This window comes from Camelus dromedarius, chromosome 7, assembly GCF_036321535.1.
Source record: "Camelus dromedarius isolate mCamDro1 chromosome 7, mCamDro1.pat, whole genome shotgun sequence".
Lineage (NCBI taxonomy): Eukaryota > Metazoa > Chordata > Mammalia > Artiodactyla > Camelidae > Camelus > Camelus dromedarius.
Window position 1 is genome coordinate 71,893,170 of NC_087442.1, and position 27,258 is coordinate 71,920,427.

Genomic DNA, 27,258 nt, shown 5'->3' on the forward strand with positions numbered 1-27,258 from the left:
TTGTGTCATTTTGTGTTGCTGTTAGCATGGATTCCATGTTCAGGGGTGAGTATAAATAAAACAGTCAGTGCAAATCTTGTTCCTTTGGGGCAGGCCCTTTGCATAGTAAAAGCAACACCACTTAATTTGCATGGATTCTTGCATACCTATCTTTCCATATCTTTACACTGTCATAACACGGCTTTGGAAGGATGAAATCCACAAAGTTTTGACTATGCTTATGTACTGGCAGATGAATACTTCATGTGAAAAAGTAAACAAAGCAGGCTACGTATTGAATTTGGCAGACTATTTCCTTGTTCTATGAATATACAAAAACCCACCTGTTCAGCCTTTGCCCATGATCCCACAAGAACAGCACTGACATGCTGATGGACTGACTGTATTCTGGCACTTCCTGGTTAGGCACATTCATAAATCCAAAAATGTGTACTGAGAGATTTGCCTGCTGCTAGGTAGCCAACTCGCTTTATAAGGAAAACATCACTTGACTATCTAAGTGTTTTATGCTTCATATAAACAAAAACTTTTTACAACAGAATCTCTGTCCCCAAGCTTAAAGATCTTGAAGAAGGACATGACATCTGTTGGGATAGTCAAAAGGCATGGAACAGATTTAGTATTTTGTATTTACTGTTCCTACTTTTCAAGAAGCAAATGACCTACTCTTTCAAAGAACATTGCTTTTTATTGCCTCGGTACCAAATCAATAAAAGTCCTTCCAACACAGCAGCTGTTGTTTAAGGGCCCCAAAGAGTTGATGCACTGCATAAATCGAACATATTTCAGTGTCTACACCAAGTCGACTCTCAATTAATGTTGATGGATTGACTTTCTCACAAGCAGTAAAAGCTCAATTTATTGAGATCTATCCTATGAGACTAAAATCAGTAATTTAGGGGACTTGTGTGTTGCATTCTGTTTGGCAATACAACAATGTGTACAGATGTAAGAACTATATATATTTGTTTCCATTTTTTTTAAGTGTTTTCTAATTAACTGACAGATGCCAAAAGATTCTCAATCATTCTGAATCATAACCTAAGCATAGAAAGACTAGAAATCTGGATGATTCAATATAAAAATTCTGAGAGTGATACTGGAGCAATTACAAAGAATTTGAAGACCCAGATAGCTGAAGATAAGATGCAAGCTTGTTGATTAGTAACAATAACTTTAAATCATGTAGCAAAGATTGCCTATTAGTGAGAAATATGCCTTTTGAACTGCTCATTTCAGATTATCTTTAGCGGACAGATTTTGACAACTTTCTGCATTATTGTATGCTATTCTCTAAGGAAGATGAGCAGGATTTTGAAGATGTGCCAGAAGTAATCATTTAACTTGAAAGCATAATGAATTTCCTCTTTAGCTATCAACCACACAACCCTATGGTTGTATAGTTTTACCCTTTGATCAGGTGACAGCTGGGAAAGCAATACCTTAGTCAAAGCAGAGTGTTGGAGAGGAGGGAATGGGCTGTCGGGGACGTCAGCAGAGCACTGCTTTTGCACCCTATGTCCAAATCAGAGCTCTGCTCGACATTTTAAAAAGTTTGAGCAGATACACTGACCAGTATCTAACACTGCAAGATGGGAAGTGGAATTAGTTCTGAGAGCAAGGAGTCAGCCAAAAGATCCAAAGAACTAGAGAAAAAGCTTCAGGAAGATGCTGAGCGAGATGCAAGAACAGTAAAATTGCTGTTATTAGGTAATATCATTTTTTCCTTTGCCTTTAAAACCCTGATTTTTTTTTTCAATTGTGATGTATTTACTTTTCTCAAACTCTGATTTCAAGGGTGTTAATATAAGAGAGATTTATTATGAAAATGTGTCTGGAACTTAACTAGACTTTATGTTTCCTCTATAAATATTCATTTTTGTTTAGCATTTTATTACATGATTTTTGTTAAGCACAGAGACAAATATTTATTAGCTGACTCAATTTCTGTGTCAGTAATTTATCATTAGGAAAACTCATGTACATTTATTATTTTATAGTACCCTAACAATTTCCTGAATAGCAACTTAATGTGGAAAATAATCCTTTAATTACAAGTTATAAAGGTTTATGTCATTTTGTTTGAAAATGTTGAGTTGTTTAATATCAACATTAATTTGTGATTTGATTATTTGTGCTATTAAAATCAATTAGTCTCAAGTTATTTAGAGAATAATGATAGAGTAAATTATACTAATATTATTCAGGCTTCTGAATACTGCCCGTAATATATCTGTGTACTTGAAAAATACTCTATTTAAATCCTTTTAGGGTATTTAAATATTCATTAAGGTCAGGATTTCTCTTATCTTTTATTCCCTCAAAACTCAGCACATTGTTTTACTACAACTATAAATTCCATACACGTTTAATGAATTAAACGTGTATGGAATGAAAACAATCCATATACCACATTTTCTTAACACAGAATTTTTACTATGTAGTGGTCACTGGAAGGTACGTATGTTTTTGAAATAAAGACCTACAAAAAGAATACAAAACAAGGGCTTTCATTTACTCATAGTTGTGTTTTCTTCCTGCTCTTAGATATACACAAAAGGACTTCATTTTATTTTAGAATTGTGAATTTTTCACACAACAAAATGTTCTCATATATGTGGGGGAGGGGTGGAATGGTCCCTTTGCTGTGTGTAATTTGCTCCCTGTGACCAGAGTATCTCAGAAACCCACTACAGGATTCTTAGCACTTGCTCCCCAAGGAAAGGAAACACTCTCTCCCTTTATGCTCACGTCTTGATGCCTCACACTTGTCCAGAGCAATGGCAAATAACCACCTAGAGAGGCCGGTAACTTAGAAAGAGTTGGGGTCAGCTCTTACGAAACGAGCAAATATACTTTCCCTAACACTCGAGAATATTCGCTGAAGCTTTGATCAAGAGTGCAAATAATGTGGACATAGAGAAAGCAAATAAAAGGTGAGAGGGAAAACCAAGCATTCCTGCAAAAGCATTGTGTCCCTCTTGTACAAAAAACAACAGCACAAGAGTAGTGATACATTAAAAATCCCCATGTTTGAGTAAAATTTCAAAAGAATAGACTTATTTTCAATATACCAATTATTTTTTAGGTTAGAGTGTGAGCTAGATTAAGAAGAAGGGTAGCGTTTTGTACCAGAGATATCAGAGAGTCATTAGTGGTACTATTACATCTTTTGCTTTCCTTAGACAATCACAATCGCATAACTTCATTTCCAGTGCCACGAGACAATATGCATGGACTTACTTGGTTCCAACAATATGTAGACTGAACTTCTCAGTCACATCTTATTTACACAAATGAATCAGATTCCCTTCAGCTTCTCCTGTTGCTATGGTATTCCAAACACTGGACTGTTTTCACTACTGGACTCTATGAGTTCTATGTCTAATGATTAACTTGTCAAAGCCAAACAACAAAGCCTTATAACAACTCTGCTCCAATTCTCATTTTTTAAATTGAACACCAATTCTCTAAACTATAATCTTTATATTTAACTTGGATTCATGAAAATATGATAAAAGCATTCAGTGGAACTAAACTAAACCTTCCTACCCTCTCATCCCACACCACCCTCAAATCTCCTCACTCACAAAATCTATTTAATTTCTCCCATCATTGAAGCAGTGATTCTCATTCATCAGCCTGGTCCTAACAAATGTTTATGTTTATTAATGAGTGTATGTCACGTGGCACAAACCAGTTAAGAGTTACCAGTAATCAGACCCTGAGGCTAACTCTATTTTTATAAAAATTAGAAATCTGAAACACATTTTTGACAGAATTCATTCTTTATGTTGATACTCTTATTATCCAATGAATTTCTAGGTGCTTAAACCCAATACAACGTTCCAAATTTAACACGGAGTATTAAGCGTATCACTGGACACAAGATTTCATGGAATCAGAAGAGCTATATTGTAATGCTACTCTAAAAGTAAAGGTCACCTTTTTATCATAACTTTCAGACATTCAGTAAAATTATAGAACAAACACAAAATCTGTTTCTCTAGCAAAAAGCAGGCTTCAGGAGAGCACTAGAGACAATACATATTCCTGGCTCATTTGGTAACTCCTATCAAAAGAATAATATCATGTACTTAACAAAAGAAATAGCCTGGAAAGTTGCCCCAGAGGAAGTGCATTTTAATAAGGAAAACAATTGCTAATGAATAAACTGTTCTCTTTCATAGACTTCCTATGTCAGTTGTTTTGTCTTAATTTATAAATGTTTGATTAAACTTAAATTCTGTTCAAAAGAAATACCTCTTAGTTGATTGTGGAATCAATGTGGATCTATTTTTCCTCTGTCTCCTCTCTTTATTATTTCAAATTTTAGTTCAAATTTATTTATTTACCACATTATTTTTTTTGTATTTTTACAAATTTCCCTCAAGAGATCTGGTTAGATTCAGAACTCTGAAGTACAGGGAAAAAAATAGTTTTGTTTTTTTCTTCTTATTTGAAACCTTGCCACTTTCACTCTACAATTCTCAGTAAAAATATCAAAATAAGCTTTTAGCCAGTGATTTCCAACATCAATGTTCATGGTGTTCATGGACTGTTCATCACTGGTATTCTATGCCTTTAGTTCTAAAATTATTTATTCTTTATTTTTCTATGTGCTATGTTGTAAACATTACACTATTATTTTTTAATGGTGCCATTTCTGAGTTTTATTGTTTTAAAATGTTATTCCAGTCATCTGGCTCTTAGAAATATGAACCTGGATGAAGTTTAAAATTTTTTAATCTACTTTAAATGTGCTTATATATACTTAGCTATTCAACATTTTCAGATTTTCCAACTCGTGCCGCTTATTCAACCAATGGCTATTTTGGAAGATCTGCCACTTTTTTAGTATGACAGTAGGAGAATTATAATGATTCTGATTCTATTTAAAGCTTATTACAAAATAATTGGTAAAATAAAACTTGGAAAACGGAATTAGCTAAATAGGTCTGTCCACCTGGCAGAGTGGAGGGAATACAGTTTAACTCTGGTAGAGTGTGTTTGTAAGCCATTTGAGGTAAAAATTGATTTGATAATATTTTCATTGAGTGTTTGGTTTTTTCACTTCTCTGAATGACCTCAGCTAGACACATAACCTCAGAAAAATGATGGCTGTCAAAGCATTTGATGAATTGTAAAACTCCGGACAAATGGGATTATTCTTATTGTAGGTTCCTAGAATTGTAGGTTTTGAAATAAACTGAATATCAATAAATGAATATAATATTTCTTCTGTTGTGTATACCAAGAGAAAAAAGGACATAAGACTTGGGATATATCAAAATTCTTATTTGTATTCTTTTTTTTTTTTTTAAAATGGTCTTTTCATTTTTAAAAACTATTTCTATATATGAGTGAGAGGATGCAGGAAACTGGAGGTGTTCCTGAGTCACTGGCTAGATTATAAATGATCAAATGTAAGAAGCTATATTTTGAATTTCTATTACAACAATAGAGTCAATGCCTATTGTGGATGTGATCCACATAAACAGATCCCCTGAAATAATTAATTATGTTACCATTAAAACTTGCAAAGCAGAATTAGGAGAATTAAAAAGAAAATTTCTTTCTGATTACTAGCAATGAGAATCTTGTGAGCAACAAGAGGGACATATTCCTGAATAGTGTTTCCAATTTTTTATTTGTCCAAATTAAAGTAATCTTTTCTTCCTTTAATAATACTACATTAAAAATATTTGGGGGGGTTGGGAGAGGTAACTTGGTTTATTTATTTATTCTTACAGGAAGTACTGCGGATTGAACCCAGGACCTCATGCATGCTAAGCATGCACTCTACCACTAGAGCTATACCCTCCCCCTCTAACAATACATTTCTGTTTTAAAATATTATACACTATTTTATTTTGTTTCTAAAGATACCAACCTTATGAGTGCACGAATATTTTTAATACAAATATTTAAAATTGCTTTTCAGTAGAGAGAAAACAGGGAGAAAAGGTCTACTTGGACCATTTCAATTTGTCTCCAAAGTGCAACGAACTACTTGTACCAAAGCAATTCAAACGTTATAGAGGCAAAGCCAAATATTTAAAACGCTGTGTTTATTTATAAAGAATGGCAGATGGCAGCATCAAATAGCTTTTTCTACAATGTCCCTTTCTTTCCAATCGGCGGAAAGTGCTTAGACAAATGTTTTGCATATATTTGGCTGTTTCAGATTAATTTATCTCAAATAATCAGTAGACATTAAACATAAGGCTCACAAGTCTCTCACATAAAAGATGCAAACAATTTATTACGGCATTCAGTATTTAGCCAAATGATGGTGTTTGTTAATGAGATTAAATTATCTTGTCTTGCTGAGAATAACTCTTGTTAACAATAATTTAACAGAGCTTCTCTAGTAGTATCACAGAACATTTTTACCTTCATTTGTTTCATTCAAACCTGAATTACTGATTCAAGAGCAATATACCACTATTAAAAATATTCATGTAACCAATATGAATCATTAATAAAAATTATCTACCCTTCCTTTTTGTTAAAAAGAGGGCAGGAAAACATTGGATAGTGTAAAAGCTCTATAATATATTTTTCATAAAATATACTTCCAGGTAGATTCAGATTCATATTCAGAATCTATCTCTTTTGTTTCCTCTAAATACATCAATACTTTTAGAATCTGAACCTAAAGTAGGATTCAAGGTGAAACTGAGGGTTAGACTCATCAAGATATGAAAATATCTATTGTTTATTAGATCCCAGTGCTGATAAAAGTAAACTCATGGGTTTAATTCTTGCCTCAATATTTTATACTAAAACAGAATGAATTTGTTATTTAGAATTGCGCCTTTTTTAAGATATCTGGAAACTGCACTCTCTGACCAGCATTTGATTTTTTTATCTCTCATACTTTTTCACGCTTATTGAATTAGTTCTTTGATTTCACAGAATTCCCTTGAAAATCACCCACTTTGTGTGTGTTCCTCCTAAAGTCTGAAATGTTCTGTCTCCCTAATCTTCTACCTTAATTGGCATTCATACCCTCAAACCTGGATAATTTCTGAAAGTTCTCCATTTAATACTGTTCTAATAACACTATTTCAACTGATTTCCTCCAAAGCGATGTTACTCAATTAACATCTTTTCAGTCCTCAATTCTGATATAACCCTGGCCCCCATGAAAACTTATTTTCTTCATTCCCAGGTGTTGGAGAATAAAACGATGTATCATCTTCAGTTTCCTGGCTTACAGTTTCCTGTTTCTAACTTTAGCAGGGCTAATAATTTTACTTATTCCTACTAAGTTTTCTACTAAGATACCTTGAAAGACGGCTGCTTCTACATTTCCAACATCACCTTCATCTAGACTCTCCTCCCCTCCCACCTCACCCTAGATGACCACCCCTGTGTAAGATAGTGATCAGTCATCATCTCCAAACTCACTAAACTTTTATTTACTCTCTTCTGCTTCATCTAGTTTTAAGGAATTGGTGGTACTCCATTTTCACTTAAGGCTAGTTTTAGCCTTTGTGCTATAAATTCTACCTCTTTCCATATTTTAAGAATTTTGCTTTATGAATTATTTTATTTCTTTGCTATTTTCAAAATTCTTCTCTGCTATCTCCTTCTTCCTGGCATAGAATGGTATTCTCTATTCACCTAAAAAAACTTTACTTCTATAACCCCTTTATGAGTATTATAAGTATCTTTTAAAATCTTTTTATACTGAAATGTTTCTCAAAGTAGTCTATGCTCACTGATTCTATTTCTATACCATCTACATTCTCATCAGTTAATTGCAATCTAACTTCTATTTCCTTCCCTTTACTAAAAAATGATCTCTCACAGAACCCTGATAACCTATAATTCATGAAACTCAAGACTTCAATAACTGAATCTCTCTTCTTTCTAAACTCCTGTACTATCTGCAATAGTTCCTCGTTTTTTATATCCCTTCACTCCTAACGTCATTGGAAACTTGTTTACCTGTCCATTTAAAAGTGGTTTCACTCACCAAAGTTTGTCCTTGGGCCTTTGTTTTTCAATCTGCACTCTCTCAGGGACCTCCTATCAGGTCTTAACTATCCCTTCTAGAAGAATGACCCTAATATCCCTTCTTCTATGCAATTTCTTGATCCATATTTGCAAATTCCTATTATCAATGACCTGATTGTATGTTGGGAGACCTCAAAATCATTTAACAAGTTTATATTGCTCCCTATTCATCTCCAAACTTTTCTAAATGAGGTTCCTCATTGCATTCTTCTCCATTATGTCAACTCAGTACTTCAGTCTTCCTTAGCTCCTTTCTTTGGGATCATTCCCCATCCAAAACTCGATCTTGTTACAAAGTTTAGCTTTAGCTCTACCACTGATAGAATGGATCTCACATTTCCCCTCACTGCTCCTGTTATTGTTTTCAATCTACAAGGAAACCCCGTGAAATCAATAGTATTTTCACTATATAGAGAAGACAAGGAGAACTTTAAGAAGGTAAATCAATTTCAAAGATCACAAGTAAGTTTACAGGAGAAAAAAGCCTTTTATTTTTATCATTGTCAGTTTTAAATTACTATCTGCCTTCTAAGTTCTATGACAACAGAGAACATGTCTACTTTGGCTCTTCATTGAATTCCTACAGCTTGGCACAGGAAAGCATGCATGCATAATGCAGGAAGAATGACAGAATCAGAATCTAAAATATTTCTGTTAAGTTGTTCATGGTGACTAAAAGCATAGACATACATTTAGCATTTGGAAAGAGAGCTGAAAATAGCCATATATGTCATCTCATAAGGAGTTTATTTTTTAAGTCAGTGAAGTTTGATAGGTTTTAATAATGTAAATGCAATTGATAATACTTGGATTTTTTGTCAAAGACCATCCTGGCTATGCTATGAGACAAAGATTTTATGAGGATAACCAAGGTGAGAGTGTGTAAATTTATATATATATATGAAAAAGGCAAATGGCAGAGCATTAATAGTTGGTAAAAGTGAAGGATATATAATATAGGTTTCTAGTGTACTATTTTCTCAAACTTCTGTAGGGTTTATGTACTATGAAAATTAAAAAATTGAGAAAAGTGTACACTGGGATTTTTTTCTAGCAAAATAAAATACACAAATATATCTGCAAATTCATCCATGTTACTTTACAAATGAATTCTATCAAATATCTCATGAGCAGATCATTTTAAAATCACATAAACTTTTTTAGGAAGTTCTTCTTGATGCATTATTTGACAACCTTGAGAACAAAACTTGTCAAAGACAATGATAGGACACTCTCCTTCACAAACGTAGATCCAAAAATCAAACCAAAATATTAGCAAACTGATTCTAGTAAGGTTAAAAAAAAAAAAAAAAAGAAAGAAAAAAGCCAGAGTTGGGAGGGGGAGTTGTCTCAAGAATGCCTGGTTGAAATACTATTAAAACATTAATTAATACTATTCACATTATCAAATGAAAGGAGAAGGATCATCATGATGACAACAGGAGGTACACACATACACACACACACACTCAATAGATGAACTTTTTTTATCCATTCCTGACATAAACTTATAATTAGGACTAGAAGGCATTCCCTTAACTAGATAAACAGTAAGCACAAAAACCTTCCATAACTGTCACACTTAATGACAAACATTTAGCATCACTGACTACAGATAGCAAACAGGGACTTATGGGCATGATAGTTTCCTACCCTTGACCTTCCCCTCTTCCATGCTCTTATCAGAGATTCACATGAAAGTAGACAGGGCAAAATTTAACACTTGAGTAAAATTCAGCATTTGGAAGGCTATAGCGACAGGTAGAGTCAAGTATTCTAAGTGATCTCAACTAGCAGAAATAATTGGCCCAAAGAGCAAAATGGAATTTAATAAGATATATTTGAGGTTAAAAATCAACTATACACATGTAGTATACACATGTAGTAAGAGGGAGGATCTATTTACTAAGAGGTAATCTGAGAAAAAAGCAGAAAAATATTGATTACTACAAGATCAATACAGGTAAAAGAATGTAAAAAAGCTACAAAAAAAAAAAAAAGAAAGAAAGAATAAAGAAAAGGAGGCAAACTAATCATGGTCCCTATTAAGAAAAGTATTCTACTTAGAAATAAGCACCAGATTGAGGCAGACCTACGTTGCATCCCTATCCAACTACATCAGAGTATCAGTGCTGTCAATAAAATCACCTGATGTCTATGGCATAGTTTTCAGTCACACAGTGTTTCAGAAGGACATCAGCTTTGGCATGGAGTGTAGTTCAGAGGGTAAAGGGTCTAAAAATCATGTTCCACAAGAAAAGATTAAAGGAATGAAGCATGTTATACTTAAAACATCTCTTAGAAAAGAGCATGCTTCAAATAATAGAGAATGTTGAGAGCTCATGGCAAGTTCAAGTATGTACCAGGTATTTTATACCTGTATTTTAATCTACCCAAACCCTAACAGGTAGTTATTAATAAGCCAGCATTAGGAAAGAGGAAACTCATTCTCAGATTAATTCTGACTGAGACACCCGAAGTCAGAAATGAGTACAAGCTCACATTTATCAAATTCCAAAACATGAGTTTTCTTATTACATTTTCTTACCTTCTGTCTAGACTATCTGAAGGGATGTAATGTAGAAGAGACAGATAATTTTGTTGGTGCTCAGTAAGAAAGAGGAATAGTGAGTGGAGTAAAATTAAGTTGCTTCAAAAAGGGCTATCCTAAAAATCTTTTATGCCAACAGTCTACCAGCAGATGACAAGCAGACACTGCATACCCATATGTCTATGGAAGTTTACATCTTTCATATTAATTTAAAATAAGTGATTTTTAAATAATTTATAACTGTTGAATTAATTTTGATATTGACATTACCAGTGCATACCTAAAAAGAAAGCAACACTACAGCATTACTATGGGAGCCAGGATACATAATTTCTTTGTTTTAAGGTAGATCTGGGACTTTGGAGGAGTTTCATAGTCTCAACTAAACTCATTTTTCTCATGCATAGAATGGAGATACAGAAACAGCTGGTTGATTTCTAAGGTTTCTTCCTTCTACACAATTATGTGAGTTTTAAGACCACCTACAAAAAAACCTATGCATACTTACAAGTCAAAAAGTTTATTTTCATTTGGCCTGTTTTAACAAGTTGTACGAAATGAGCAATCAAGCCTTGAGTGTGTTCAGTTGAAGTTCACTTACGGGTTTAGATATCATGTAGCTTTAAAATTGTTTTCAGTATTTGCAAATAAAAATGTGAGATAAAATCTCTTCTTATTAAGAATGAAATAATTTATGAATATTAAAGTATGAATTAAGTATAAATTTAAATATGTAATTATTTGAAACATTTTCTACTCCAAGGTAACAAATGTGTATCTTGTTAAAATTTCCTCAGTACTCCTTGACCCAGATAATAATATTACTGATGATCATACTAGGTGTGGCCCTTCCTAATTAGGAAGGAAGAGATTATTTCAGGATGTCCTTGGCCTATGTAAACAAACATGCTATTTTGACGTCTATATCTGGCTCCATAACATTATCTAATCTTACAAGAAAGGAATAATTACTGTGAACTAAGACCCAAAAACACAGAGACTGGGATTCAATTTATTACTGAGATAACTTTACAAAGGGGTTCCAAATAATAGATAAGATTTTGCAGAGTAGCTTTTCTTTAGGAACTTTCCTGTCAATGCTCTAGTTGTCTATCCTGGACCTTCATATATAAGCCTTAAGTCACTACAGAGAGCAAGAAATGATCCAGTTGCCTTTTTTAAAGTCTTCCAAAAGAAAATGTTAATGTTTCATACAGAGTTTAATAATAATAAAAAAAAGTACTTGTTATTTTTCAAAAATGATTGATTATTCTGCTAATCTGAGACACATTGTGAATGATCAGTTATCAACAACTTTTATATAATAACACACCCACTAGCATCAAAAATAATTTTGGAAACTTGCTAGGTCTTACTGACATCAGTATGATTACCAGCTGGCCATATTTATGAAGCATAAAAGACCACTTTGAATGTATGTCAATTCTCTCATGTAGTCTAAAAAATCACTTTTTTTTTCCAAATTTATGATAAATTTTTGACTAGTCATTAATATAGAATGACTCTAATGAAATTTGGCAGTTATTGTTTAAAATTTTTTTAAACAATGTGTCCAATAGTGGTTCTTAATTGATACTGTATTTTTCAATGATATATATGCTAGTACAATTCCTGAAAATTCTTTGTACATTATTTCATTATTCTCAATGCAGGTAATTGATTTAAATAAAAATTATCTGAATTATTTTCACTTCATTTTAGAAGTCAGATATTATAGCATTATTTAAGGAAATGTAATTGATAGTCAGAAATGAGACATTCTTTTCTCAGACTTAGATTTCCTCCTAAGTCTTTTTCCCCAGTATTTCCAGTCCAACTGAATAAAATGTAATACTAAATACACCTGAATGGACAAGTACTGGAGTTCCTACTGGGCCCACTGGTTTTCCTTCCATATACCTATAACTTTGCAGTTTTCCATATAGCAAAATTTGAAAACATATGTCTAGAAAAGATATCCTACAAATCTGTCATCTGTGTAGGATGATGCTACAATTTCTACTATCCCCTTCTACTGCTGGAGAGTTTAAAACAAACCTACTAAGGAATGTTTTATAATCTTATTGGGCTTTTCTTATCAAACTTTTCTTTCAAGTGATGTACAACCTCGAGCAAAGTAGCAAATTATATAAAGCCAGCAAACCAAGATATTGTGTAAATCTCACTGATTTACTCTTGCCAGTCTCACAAACAAGTAATGTGAAACAATATAGCCAGTTGTCTCCTGAAAAGATGTGAGGCAATATTTTAATGGGATTTTCATTTTAATCTCAAATATTTCATTCATGGACATAATAGCCTTTGTTCAATGAAATGGTTATTTCCAATCTATGAGTTTGTGTATGATTACATTAAAAATCTATGAAGAATGATCATCTCAATAGATGCAAAAAAAGCTTTTGAGAAAACCCAAAATCCATTTATGATTAAAAAAAAAAAAACCTCTCCAGGAAGTGGACATAGAGGGAACATACATTAACATAATAAAGGCCATATGTGACAAATCCACAGCTAACATCATACTCAATGGTAAAAAGCTGAAAGCATTTCCCTTACTAAGATCAGGAACAAGACAAGGATGCTGTCTGTCACATTTATTCAACATAGTTTTGGAAGTCCTAGCCATAGCAATCAGAAAAGAAATAAAGGGGATCCAAATTGGGAAAGAAAAAGTAAAACTGTTACTGTTTGCAGATGACATGATACTATACACAGAAAAGCCCAAGGACACTACCAGAAAACTACTAGAGTTCATCAATGAATTCAGTAAGGTTGCAGATTAAAAAATTAATATTCAGAAATCTGCTGCATTTCCATATACTAACAAAGAAATATCAGAAAAAAAAATTAAGGAAATAATCCCATCTACCATCACACTGAAAAGAACAAAATACCTGGGAATAAACCTACCTAGGGAGGCAAAAGACCTGTACTACAAAAACTATAAGACACTGATGAAACTGAAGACAACACAAACAGATGGAAAGATACACCATATTCCTGGATTGGAAAAAATCAATATTGTTAAAATGGCTATACTACCCAAGGCAATATGCAGATTCAATGCAACCCCTATCAAATTACCAATGCCATTTTTCACAGAACTGGAACAAAAAAAATTTTTAATTTCTATGGAAACCGTAAAGACCTTGAATAGCTAAAATGATCTTGAGAAAGAACAGAGCTGGAGGAAACCATGATCCCTGACTTCAGACTATACTACAAAGCCACAGTAATTAAAACAGAACAGTACTGGCACAGAAACAGACACATAGATCAATGGAACAGAATAGAAAGTCCAGAAATAAACCCTTGTACTTATGGTCAATTAATCTATGACAAAGGAGGTAAGAACGCATAATGGAGGAAAGACAGTCTCTTCAGTAAGTGGTGCTGGGTAAACTGGAAGCTACATGTAAAAAAACGAAATTAGAATATTCTGCAATGCCATATACAAAAATAAACTCAAAATGGACTAAAGACCTAAATGTAAGGCCAGATACTGTAAAATTCCTAGAGGAAAACATAGACTGACACTCCTTGACATAAATTGCAGCAATATTTTTTTCAATCTGTGTCCTAGAATAAGGGAAATGAAAGCAAAAATAAGCAAATGAAGCCTAATTAAACTTAAAAGCTTTTGCACAGCAAAAGAAACCAGAAACAAAATAAAAAGACAATCTATGGAATGGGATAAAATATTTGCAAATAATGAGAGCAACAAGGGATTAATTTCCAAAATAAACAAACAGCTCATTCAGCTTAATATCAAAAAACAAAAACAAAAACAAATCCAATCAAAAAATAAGCAGAAGACCTGAACAGACATTTCTCCAAAGAAGACATACAGATGGCCAACAGGTACATGAAAAGATGCTCAATATCGCTAAATATCAGAGAAATGCAAATCAAAACTATAATGAGGTAGCACCTCACACCAGTCAGAATGGCCATCATTAAAAAATCTACAAATAATAAATGCTGGGGAGGGTGTGGAATATAAATTGGTGCAGCCGTTATGGAGAAGAGTATGGAAGTTTCTTAAAAAACTAAAAATAGAGTTATAATCCTGGGCATATGTTAACATATACACACTACTATATATAAAATAGATAAAGAACAAGGACTTACTGTATAACACAGGGAACTATATTCAATATGTTGTATTAATCTATAATGGAAAACAATCTGAGAAAGTATATATGTATATATTATATGTATATATACATACATATGTAAGTATATATATGTATACACACATACGTATGTTATATACACATATATACATGTATAACTGAATCACTTCGCTGTACAACTGAAACTAACACAACATTGTGAATAAACTATATTTCAATAAAAATAAAGTTTTTAAAAGGAAAAATAATATAAATAGAAAATTTAGAAATACAAAAGCAAAAATAAGTTATAATTTTTCCATATTAAAAAAATCTATAATGAAAGATTAGCAAATTGCTAAGGCTGATTTTGCATTCATCAGCTTTGTGGTCAAATTTCACACTGTGTGTTGTGAACCACACTAGCATAAAACTATAGGGCCAAGTATGCTGGAGGTTTTCCCAAGAGGAGGATTCTATAAATCATCACCGGCAATAAAATCATTATTTCCCATTGCTTCACCACTCTAATTTCCTCAGTATCCTTAAGGTGGGCAGATACATTTAAATATGTCTGAGAAAAATAAAAAACTTGTGAAGTCGAATTAAATTGAGATAGAGTTATAACTGTTCATCAGTTTAAGAAAATATTGTTAGACAGAAATGTTCAGTGTGAAAAATATATATAACACAGAAGACGAAACTATTTTTGAAGTATGAGTCTAAAGAATTCATTTGTTTCACTGAGATTCTACTATTAGGCACTATTCTAGGTGCTTTGGATACATGAGTGAACAAATAGACAAATTCCCTGCCCTTCTGGAATTTACTGTGCAGTGTTGGAAAACAGACAGGAAAAGCTAAGAATAATATGTGAATAATTTGTTACATTGTAGAGTAAGTGCTAGGAAAAAAGGGTAGAGTAGGGAAAGGAAGATAGTGGGTGACTATGGGGTTAAAAATTTAAATATGGTATCAGGGTCCTTTGATTCAATATGGATTTTCATATAATTTGAATAAAATGATGAAATTCAGGGTTACCAGAAGTCATGTTACTTCTGCTTACATAAAATCGTACCAGTTTTGGTAAAACAAGGCAGTTGATTGGCACGCTGGTAAGGGATATGTTTTTCTGTCTATTAATTGGTCTTCCTAAATTGGGGTTTTTCCTGGAAATTTTTTAAACTGCCTACGTTGTGCTGCTTTGAAAGTGTGCCTGTTAATTTTGGACAAATAAGACTTTGAAAATGTCCTGTGACCTAATTTCATAGTCATACATCAAGGTCTTTGCTTCTTTTAAAGATACAGAAATTAGTATGAGAAGACTAAAAATTTACTCTTTAGCATTTTAGATCAGTCTCTTGGTCCGAATCATACTTTGGTATCATATTTTTATTGATAAATAATAAATAAAATTTTAAATAAATTTTAAAAGATATGATTTCATATCAATTATAAAATCTTGAATTTTTCTCAATAAAAATGTACTGATGATTCTATCTAAAAATGTTATGAGCACATTTGTATTACCAGGCATCACCTGCTTTTAGTGACTCCCTGCCTTTCTCCCGTCTATGAAATCAGAACTCTCAGACTTCAAGAAGTTGCCTGAGTTTGCTCCTCCCCCAACCCCATCCCTCACATGTGTAGGACTCATAAATAAAAATTAAAAGCTTGTTTTGATACTCTATCTACATTAATTTTAATCAAATTCTCTCATCATTTTCACTCTCAATTCATATTCACTTATAGTCTCGTTTCACATAGCAGCCATTTTTATTCTATTTGTCATTATAAACATCCTTATATGACTTCTCCTGAGTCCCACTGCATTTATCCTTACACATCACTTCAAATTAATTTTGGTTTGTTGTCATTTAAGAGTCAGTGTTCTTTTTCCACATGGACATTTGGTTGCTCCTACATCATTTGTTTAATATATGGACAGTATCTCTAGACTGTTCTCTTCACAAAACTCTGCAACATTTCTTACATCCTTGGATTCTCAGATAACATCATGTATATTATGTCATTACAGTCTTCTAATAATCTTGAGGTAAGTAATTTCAGTTTAAAAATGAGGAAACTAAGAGGTTAAAGGATTTACTGAAGAGATGTCACACACACACACTCACACACAGGTGCAGAGTCAAACCCTCAAATCTAGGTCATCACACTTTCAGTATTTCTCGGTTTTCATTTCCAAAATAAATATTCCTTAAGGGTAAAGGAGACTCAAATACACTCAAAAGGCCTTGAGACATAGCCTGAAACAATCACTGATTTTTTTCACTAAAGGTTCATGTTTTAAATTTTTTTAATCATGTAAATTTTGTATACTTTTACATGTTTGCCAACCATAGTAGAATACAGTTGTATATTGTGTATTGTCAACTAAATAAATGTTACAGATAAACGCAATTGGTTGTCTATGATATACTATCACCCCGTCCCTACCCCAGAATGTGTAATCCATTTTGAGACACTCCCATATCACTATTATCCCATAGGATCTTAAGGTTTGCTTAGTATTATTAGCAGGTTTCCTATGTTTAAACAGAAGAGAAAATACCTAAGTAACAAGGTAAATATGGATAAAGACAAGAGCCAGTCCTTCAATCAGAATAGGCTTTGAACAGTTCTAGAGATAAAATATTGTTGTTTCTATTGGTTTTTTCTTTTCCTTGCTATTTAATCAAATAAGATATACGAGGAGATATTCTGGGAGAATGAAGGTGATCTGGAGACTATAAAGTTGGGAACACTTGAGGGGAGGGCTGCAAACCCAGGAGATAACAGCTTTCCAAATTATATCCAAATGCAACAACAGAAATTTTTCTGATGGTATACACATCTTGCTTCAGAAGATACACTGCCTTGGAGCCAGACCTATATCTGGAGCCAGTGTCAAAAGAAGGGGGTTGGTACTATTTTGGAAGGTAGACAGCTGGCTACCTTTCTAGGCTTGACAGATTGCTCTCCTTCATTACATAGGAGAGGTGTCTGTTAAGGATTTACCCGTGAGAAAGTGATAGTCACAGGTTTTAATATCTATATAAATTTGGTGTATTAGTTGATAAGACTCCCACCTTCCTGTTGCAGGAGCAGGAGAATCTGGAAAAAGCACCATTGTGAAACAAATGAAGTAGGTACATCCTATCTTAAATGTTTAATATTTGATGTCTGTCCACGTGTTTGACAACTCTTAAGAGAAATACTTTTGGAAAATCTGATTGTCTCTAAATCACAGGTAGTGGCAAGGTTGTCACAAATATTCCTCCTACCCTTTAGCAGAAAGCATAACAGATGAATAATATTATAATTTCCATTTTTCTTTTAAATTTTACCTCTGAACAAGATGAATGCTAAAAGCAATTATGTTTTAAATATATTAATATGGGTATGATCTAGTGCCTTAATATTGTGAGCAAAAGCCATAAACATTTCAAAATATATCAATTAATGATCTATTTGAATATAAGAGGAAACAGTATTTTTAATGTACTTGGCATTTTGCCTACCTAAGAATAAAACATATGTTTAAAGTTATTACCATCATGGACTTCAATTTATTTTTGAATTTATTTTCCCTACTTTTTTTTCTCTTTATAATAAAATGGTAGACCTGAATTTTTTATTGAGTACATTATGAATACAAAAAAATGCTGTAATTCAAGAATGCCATGCCTCAATGAGTAAAATGGCACTGATAAGTGGAGTTGAATATATGAAACTTCATGGTTCTGTCACTGCTGGAGAATTTTAAATTTAAATTATTAAGAATTTTAAATATACATTATCACTACAGGAGAGGAAGATAATAATTTTTGAGCTTATTTTTCATTATGTTTGAGGATCTTGTTGTTTGGAACATACTCTATGAAGGAATAAGGGTGAAACTGTCTATTTATAATTTAAATAAATTGTTTTCTTTTCCCTGGGTAATAATGTCATGTAGGTTCCATAACAACCAATTTTTAAGTCCCTCTTTTGAAGTCTCCGGTCACCTGTATCTGCAATAAATTTTTGACCTTTCTTCCTGTCTCTGAAGAACAGGACTTCTTTATCATGGTGCCTGATCACACTGCTTTCAGGTTCTTCGCTCAATCCTTGCCCCTGAGGCATCTTGCATTCCCTTTTAACATTGCCTCTGTGTTCACCTGTGCTTTCCTTCAGGCCCCTCTTACCCTTTTTACCTCTCCATTCTCTCTGAGGTTAAACGCAGAAAAATAAAAGACCAATAATTTGGTCAGATAAATATTAAAACTTAAAAAAAAATAGGAAACTAGAAAAAAATCTGTAATAAATATTATAGACAAATGACTAATAAGTAAAGTAGATTATTAAGAAAAACAATAAGCTGCCCAATATATAGACATGGGAAAAGACTATGGAGAGACAGTTCACAAAATAAAAAATTCAAATAGCTATTAAATATATATATTTTAGTTTATCCTCACTAACATAAAATAAATAAAAATTAATGTCACAATGAGCTATTTTTAATCTTAGCAAACAACAGTTTTAAGATAATATAACCTGATAAGGGTGAAGATTTGAGAAATGAGTATTTCTCACTACTGCTTATAAAAGTATATGCTATAGCAACTTTACAGAAAGAATTTTTGCAATATACAAAGAAAACTGGGAAAATAATTATTGATCTTCTAAATACATTTCTGATCATTTTAATAACAAATATAAATGTTAAAATATATAAAATAAAATAACTGAAATATGGAAATTTATGTACAAAGAGATTTACATCAGCCTTATACAAAATATTAAAATGAGACAGAATAAAATAACCTAAATTGAAATAAAACACAAGCAAATAGGTTATGAAATTGTGGGACTATTTACCCTTTAACTGCAATCTTTTGCATTCATTACAAGTTACATGTATATGAGAATGTTTTAATAAAAATATACTTACGTTAACTGAAAAACCAAGATACAAAATTGCATGAATAAATTTATCCCAACTGTGATTAAATAATTTTTTAATGGAAGAATATATAGCCAATGTTGAAACAATTTGCTGTCAGTAGTAGGACTTAAAGTGACATTACACCTATGTTTTGAATATTGCTGTGCTTTTCACATTGTCTACAATAAGCAAGTACTACTTCTGTTATTAAAAAAGAATCAATCTCCCATTCTGCCCCATTCCTCTTTCCTTTTCTCAGTAGAGTCTCTGTAAAGACAGGTTGACACTAGCTCTCTTGAACTCCTTCCACTTACTCTTCAACCATTTCTATCACTGTTGCCTCTGGTGTATCACAGAAATTGTCCAGTTATAATCTCCTCCCATTTTTTATGAAGTGTTCATGAGTCCTTATTTTAATTCCCTTTGACTCCATTGAGTTTTTCTCTCCCAAAACTTTAGCTTGGCTTTTACCATAACTCTCTTTCCCAATTTACTACCTAATTCTGCCTGCTGTACTCTCAGTTTTTGACTGTATCTTAAATGTTGGTGTCTCTAATGCACCAGGTCCTCTTCTCTGCCTCCTCTATACCTTCATCAAATGAAAATCACTGAAGTCCAGTGATTTTTACCATCATCTTCAAGTGGACTGTCCCAGAATATTTCTTTCCAACTCATACCCTTTGTCTAAACTAGAGAAGCAGATACATCTCTATATTCCAAGGAGACGCCTAAATCAGAATAAACATTAAACTTATCTCCCCATCTGGCCTCTGTTCCCCTAAAATAAATTACAGCAAACCAGGCTCTAAAGGAATACAACTAAGTGTAGTTATACTGATCCCTCACTCTCTAACCAAGTTATGCCACAACTACACAAGTTATGTTTGCAAGCATGTCACTTAACCCGATTGTCACTGCTGTAGTTAAAAAACTCAGCATTTCTGACCTGGACTAATAATACTAATCTTGCTGTGTACTTTCCATCTCCTCCCTCTTTGTTCCACTGCATTATCCACACTGCAACCAACTGATCTCTAAAAATATGGTTTCTCTCTTTCCTAAATTGAACTCTTCACCTATACTGTCAAGATCAAACTCTTTGACATGGTAAATAAGACACTTCAGAGTTGTTCAGCTCTTGCTTATCTCTTCATCTTAATGCCTCATAGTTTCCCCCTTCCTACTCTCTGCTTCAGAAATGCTGAACTTTTGCAGTTGTATAGACTAGCATACTAGGGATGCAGTATAGCTTAGCGCCATGGTTGAAGCAGAAATAGAGCAATTACTGGCAATCAAATATCAAAAACAATAAATAATAAATACAGGTACTGCCTTTACTCATTTCACTGAAAGTCCTTGTATTTAAAGGCTTTAGTATCTTGGAAGGCATTTGTGTTCTTTTTCCCCTTGTGCTAGAGCCTCTGTGTACATGGATATAACACAAATCTTTAGTCATATGTATTCTAAATGATGACTAATGAACACACACCACTTTTAAAAACAATAAGAAAAAAACCAGAAAGGATTAAGAACATATTATGCAATGAAGTGATCAGCATATACAAAGACTTTAGCTTTTAATAGCTGCGTATTCCAAAACTATTAGTAAAACGTTGCATTCTGATTGAATGAGTGGAAGGTAATGAAAAGTTCAGCCAAGTTAAATGTCTAGGCACTTTCAACTCTGAGAACTCCGTGGCACGTACACATGTGGAAAAGCAACAAGGGACTTAACAGAGGGCAATTACCTACATTGAAAAAAAAAAAAAGATGTCTTTGTTACTGTTATAAATAGAAAGCAGGCACTCCTATTTTCCTGTGTCTTAAGTGATAGGAAAAGATGTCCATGTTACACTAAATTACTTCACATCCTCTAGACATCATGTTGTAAACACTACAAAATGCTTCAGAACTCTGTATATATCTTTGTCCAAGGAATCTGGGAATCTTTCTCTTGAAAAGAAATAACCTTGCTAAGTAAAAAGCTCATGAATTACCCATTTTACACGGATTTATCTAGAGCAAATCCTAAATCCTCATTGTATTCAGCGTTAGGAGATCAGAAAGAAAATATGCATTAAACCCCAATGAAAATAAAAATCCAAAGCTGTAAAATTGTTCAGATTTAGTTTATACATATGGACAAAATTCTTCCTTTTCTAACAATTACATATTGTAATTTTATTCAAGCAAGTTATTATTGATGTGTTTTAGTATTATTAAAAAAAATCAATTGTTCAACTCACAAAAGCTTTTCGTGTTTAAATTACAGGATCATCCATAAAAACGGTTACAGTGAACAAGAATGCATGGAGTTCAAAGCAATAATTTACAGTAATACATTGCAATCCATCCTAGCTATTGTGAAAGCCATGGCAACCCTTGGGATTGATTATGTAAATCCCAGAAGTGCAGTAAGTATGCAAATAATGACAGCTGTAGGCCCTACAATGGAGTCTGAACCACCAAACAGTGGGACTTAGTAAATTTGTAGTATTAATCTACACCAAAAATTTAAGAATCTGAAATATGACTTTTGGAAACATTAATTCTGTTCAGTGTCAGATTTCCTATTTTCCTTTAAATGAAACTTTTCTTTTTGTCTGTGTGCTATAAACTTATTTAACATGAACTACTTTCCTAGGACTCAATCCTAATATTAAATACACTATGTTAGAGAAAAATATTTTTGTTTGCTAAATACAAAAGAGTTTCATTCATAAAATCAACTGCGATATCTACATTTATTTTCTTAGTTAACTATGAGCCATTTCATGGAGGCTTTTTTTTTTTAACAATAACACTACAATTATCATTCATGTTCAACGATAATTACAAAGACTGTGTGGCACAGGGAAATGATTATTTTGTAAAGTTAATTTTTTAAAAATAATTTAAAATTGTGTGATTAAATAAAACATTTGTATACTATATGACACAAATAGTCATAGTTTGTTTATAAGGTAGCATCTAAATAGTTTCGTTTTTCATCTATTTTATATTCTGTAATATAATTGTTTTATGTTAAAATACATTAAAAATCCACTTACTTTGAAACAATTTATGTGCAAACCTGTAAAACTACTTTAGTTGGCAAATAAAACCTGTCGTACTATGCAAAGAACGATAGTTAACCATACCCCAAAAGGAGTATACTATCCCTAGAAAGAACTCACCCATTTCCCTTTGTCCCCTCCAGGAGCAGCTGGTTGCCTATGGATGATGTGAATTGAACTGTTCTCAAAGTAATTCTTAGATTCTTTGCTATACTAAGCATAAAAACAGAGGTGAACAGTAGAGTACATATAGAGAAGAAGGTGATATTTGTACTTTACCCCACCAGGAATTTATGATTAGCCCCAGTGGATGACCATCAGAAGCCATTAGGATGAAAAGAAAAATATCTTTTTCATGTTGCTAAATTCCCTTTGATTCCGCCACTTGCCAGCAAAGAACATGGAAATGCTAGTATGTCTTTAGGGCAGACAGTTTGTAAAGCAGAGTAAGGAGTTCTGCTGGGCTCTCGCATTGTTAGCTTCCCCAAAACTTGGCTCTGCAAAGTCCACTAATTCTCCATGTTACGGTTACCCTCTCACATGTAAAAAAGGAATTTGCAAGAATTGAACTCTAATATCCTTTTGACCTTTATCATTCTATGACTTAGCGTCCATATTTTTGTTTAAGAGTAGTTCAGTTACCGCTCTGATCCTGGCTTTTCCTAAGAACCTAGAATTTTGAACTGGCCCTTAAGAGATAATCTAGAATAACCCCCTTATATAAACATGTGAAAAATGGAGGATTAGATTTTGCCTCCATTAAACAGCTAGAGTTTAGGGCAAAATCCACTTCTTCTGACTTCTAATATAGTGCTTTGCCCTATGCAAGGGTTTATGTAAAATTACTTTTGAAAATTAGGAATATTTCTCTTATTTTCTTTCTTTCAAGGAACAATTGTTCCTGAAACAGGTTTCCTTCTGCATTCCTCTGAGGATTATTTAGCAAAGTTTGAATTTGCATGTGTAATAGTCTGTATTTGCATTGCAACTCTGCCTACTGCTACTTATTTAAATGTATTTTGTGCATCATGCAGCGCAATGTTTGCAAATCAGTGATGCCAGTCATCACTAAAGACCAGAAATTTGTCGATTAAGAGTCTTAACAATCTGGCATGCAGGTAGAATGAAAACAGACTGTACACTGCTGCCATTATGCTAACTGAAAAATACAACTAAATGTCACTTATTCAGACTGTACGTTAAATGGTGTACACAGAGTAACTTAAGAAGCACTAAGCAAGCGACATAACTTCCGAGGAATACCTGTGTCCTCAAGTATCAACATCACAGTGGTCAGGGACTATTTAGCTCTTATTTTAATTTCAATTAATGCAGATTATAGCAGTTTCAATCACATTCTTCATATTTGATTTTAGGATTAATACATTGTCTACCTGGCTTAAACTGCTTATTCAACAGATTAATTGCTACACACATTACTTATGTGTGGCTTTCAGAGTCCAATGGCTTTCAATTTAGTTTTTAATGGATTCATTTACACAGTTTATATATTTTTACATAACTGTTTGTACAGCATCACACAGACGGCCATTCAAAGAGAGAAAGAGTCCTAACAGAAAATGTGTATGTGCTTTATTGGTCACTAATGCTGTAAGTTTGGACCAGTTACTTAACCTCTCTAAGTTTCAGTTTTTTCATCCACAAAATGTTAGTGCTTTCCTCATTAAATTACAGTGACTATTACAAGAGACTGCAAAAAAAAAAATCCACATAAACACAAAATATTGAAAGACGTAAGCTCCTGGTAAATATTAGGTATTATTACTTTTGAATAACCACGTTGAATGTAGGCTCATTAACATTTATGTTTTGAAGTTTACATGCCCAAAATCACTTGAAAAGGTTATTTTTCATAAAACTAATATATATATGGCAGACATGTGACTGGACTCTGAGAATATACTGAGGAATCAGCAGTAAATGAGAGGGATTATTTGCCCTTCAGAGAAGACTGATGTTGAACAAGTAATTATAAAGCATTAGCTATTTCAAAAGGGTGGCACAGCTGGATGTGGAGCTAAATCTTCCTCATCTGTAGAGGCAATCACTGAGAAATGGAAGACTATCACTAGTGAGGAAGGAGCAGAACTAGTAAGTTTCCCTTCAGAAATGTTGAGTTTGTACTTCTGTGAGCTATCCACACGCTATCAACAGTTGAGAAGGTTCATTTGAAGTTCACAGGAGATATTTCAGTTAAATTTTAAATTTCAGTATTTTTGGCAGATCAGTACCTTATGGCATATATTGTACAGTAAGGAAGTGGGTGGGATGGAAGAGGTCAAGTGCTTAGATGAAGACAGGGCCATTAAGGAAAACAGAGAGTTAAGTTAACAGTATTGAAAAACTCTGACTTTTCTGGTCATTTGAGAGGGATAGAAAACTTTGGAGAAAAGGATGGAAATAATAAGAGGAAAACCAGAAGAATGCAAAATCACAGAATTTGAGAGAAGTGTTCCAAAGGGAAGTGATCTAAGTTGAAAGGTCTTGAAAGGTCAAGAAAGAAGTATATTTTAGAGAATCTAATGGATTTAATAATACAGAGATCATGGGAAAGGGTACCAAAGAACTATGAATTCAGAATCCAATGAAGGGTTTTGAGAAATAAAAAGATATGAGAACAGAGTTTAAGAACTAGAGCTGAGAAGTATGAGATACAGAGAATCTATAGTTGAAGGGGGATTGTTCTCATTCATTTTGGTTTAATGTTTGATAGACTAATTTAAAAAATATAAAACTAAAAATAAGTTGTAGAAAAATTAAAATAAATGTTCTAAAAATTTTTCTTAAATATAAAACTTTTAAACAGTAAAGTTGAAGAAACAAGAAGAGGAAATTATGAAGGCATTTAGTAAATTTCTACTTAATCTTTCTGAATATTACTATATTCTATTTTAGAATACCTAAAACATTCACTAGAACATAAAAGAAGGCTGAAAATGGTAACACTTATTCACACATTTTGGGTGTTGTGACTGTCTCTGGCATAGCACCATACAAAGTGAATCCTACAATTTGAACTAAAGAACTCTGATTTCCCAGGATGTTCTATGATAGAAGTTCTGTAATCAAGTTTGGGATATATGTATACTATTATCAACTTCTTGGAAATTCACCAACAATATTTGTAATCAAAGGTGCCGAAAATCCTGTAGTTAACAAAATTTGTCATTTTAAACCTGGCATTTCTGGAAATTACTAGGTTATGATCGCCTTTCCTTCCTTTGATATATATATATTTTTGCAATCTTTGGAAATATGATTCTAGGATTCAGAATGAGTTCTACAAGGTTTTAGGATTATCTTATGTCACTAATATTGATGAGGAAAGTCTGGATAACTTCTGGAAGGAATATATATTTTGCCTTTTATGCAACTCAATTCTAGAACGATGCAACCTTAAGAGAATAAGCCATTCTAGAACCATCTTAATTCCCAAGCGTTTCCAAACACATCACATGGAAATAAAATTTCCTTAGGACACCACTCAAACACCATTGGAATCATCTGATAATCTTGGAAAATTATTAGACATGCCTTAAAGTTTCTCTTGAACATGAGGTCTGAGCTAATTAGCATATTTATTTCACTGAATCGTTCATTCAACAATACTTCAGAGATGTACTATGTTACAGGTTCTGCTCTTAGTTTTAAGGATATAGAAATAAACAAAACAAGATCTCTGTCTTCCTATGTTTATAGTCTAATATAAAAGATATAAAGAACTATGCACTATATAGGTAGTAATAAAGAGCTATGAAGAAAAATCAAGGAGGTCAAAGGTCTAGCAAGTGATGAAAGAATGAAAGAAAGGGTGGTGGGGACGGCATCCTTGAGGAGGTATTATTTGGGAAGAGAAGTGAGTGAAGTAGGAACGAAAGTTCAAAGGAAAGATGTGGAGGGATCAGCCATTCAAATGCTCTGAAATGTAGGCTTGGTGAGTTCAAGGAACAATCCAAGAACAGTTCTGGTGAGAAGTTACTGGAGTTTTATTTTTAAATATGGGAGTAAGATAATCAGTAAGAGTTCACTGTTCAATCAATGTGGCTGTTTTGTAGAACTTTTCATACTAGCTGTTTCAGTGGGATGTATTTCAAAAATTCAAATTTGATTCAAATTTGATTGATGGGCCAATCCCTTAAACACATAAAATTTGACTCCTTACATGACCATCAGCCCTTTGATAACTGTAGAAGGACTTCAAGCATTGAATTGTAGTATGTCCAATAAGACATTATTTACAGTTTAAAAAAAAAAAAACAGTGTGTTGCCAGGGATTCTCAACTTAGGCTGCACATTTGAGTCACCTGGGAAATTTTTAAAAATACCTTTGCAGAATCTGACACCCAGAGATTCTAACTCACTTCCTTTGGGATAGGGCCCTGGTATCAATATTTTTAAAAAGCAACCCACATGTTTACAATGTACACCCTGGTTTGAAAATCACCACCATCAACTCCACCTACTCATGCAGTACACCAAAAAATACAAGGTCTCAAAAGATAAAAACCAAACTGACAGGATGGCTTGCCCTTGGGG

The 27,258-nt window shown here is 33.1% G+C and overlaps 1 protein-coding gene across 1 annotated transcript in view; it reads left to right on the forward strand.

Annotated features, from left to right (window-relative positions):
* Positions 1–1,489: 1,489 nt before the first annotated feature.
* GNAT3 (G protein subunit alpha transducin 3) overlaps positions 1,490–27,258 on the forward strand; it is a 44,164-nt gene continuing 18,395 nt past the window's right edge. Inside the window, exons 1-3 of the mRNA XM_010993375.3 lie at positions 1,490–1,710; positions 17,818–17,860; positions 21,918–22,059. Of these exons, the coding sequence (XP_010991677.3) occupies positions 1,593–1,710; positions 17,818–17,860; positions 21,918–22,059 (303 nt within the window). The 5' untranslated portion in view covers positions 1,490–1,592. The remainder of the gene's footprint in view (positions 1,711–17,817; positions 17,861–21,917; positions 22,060–27,258) is intronic.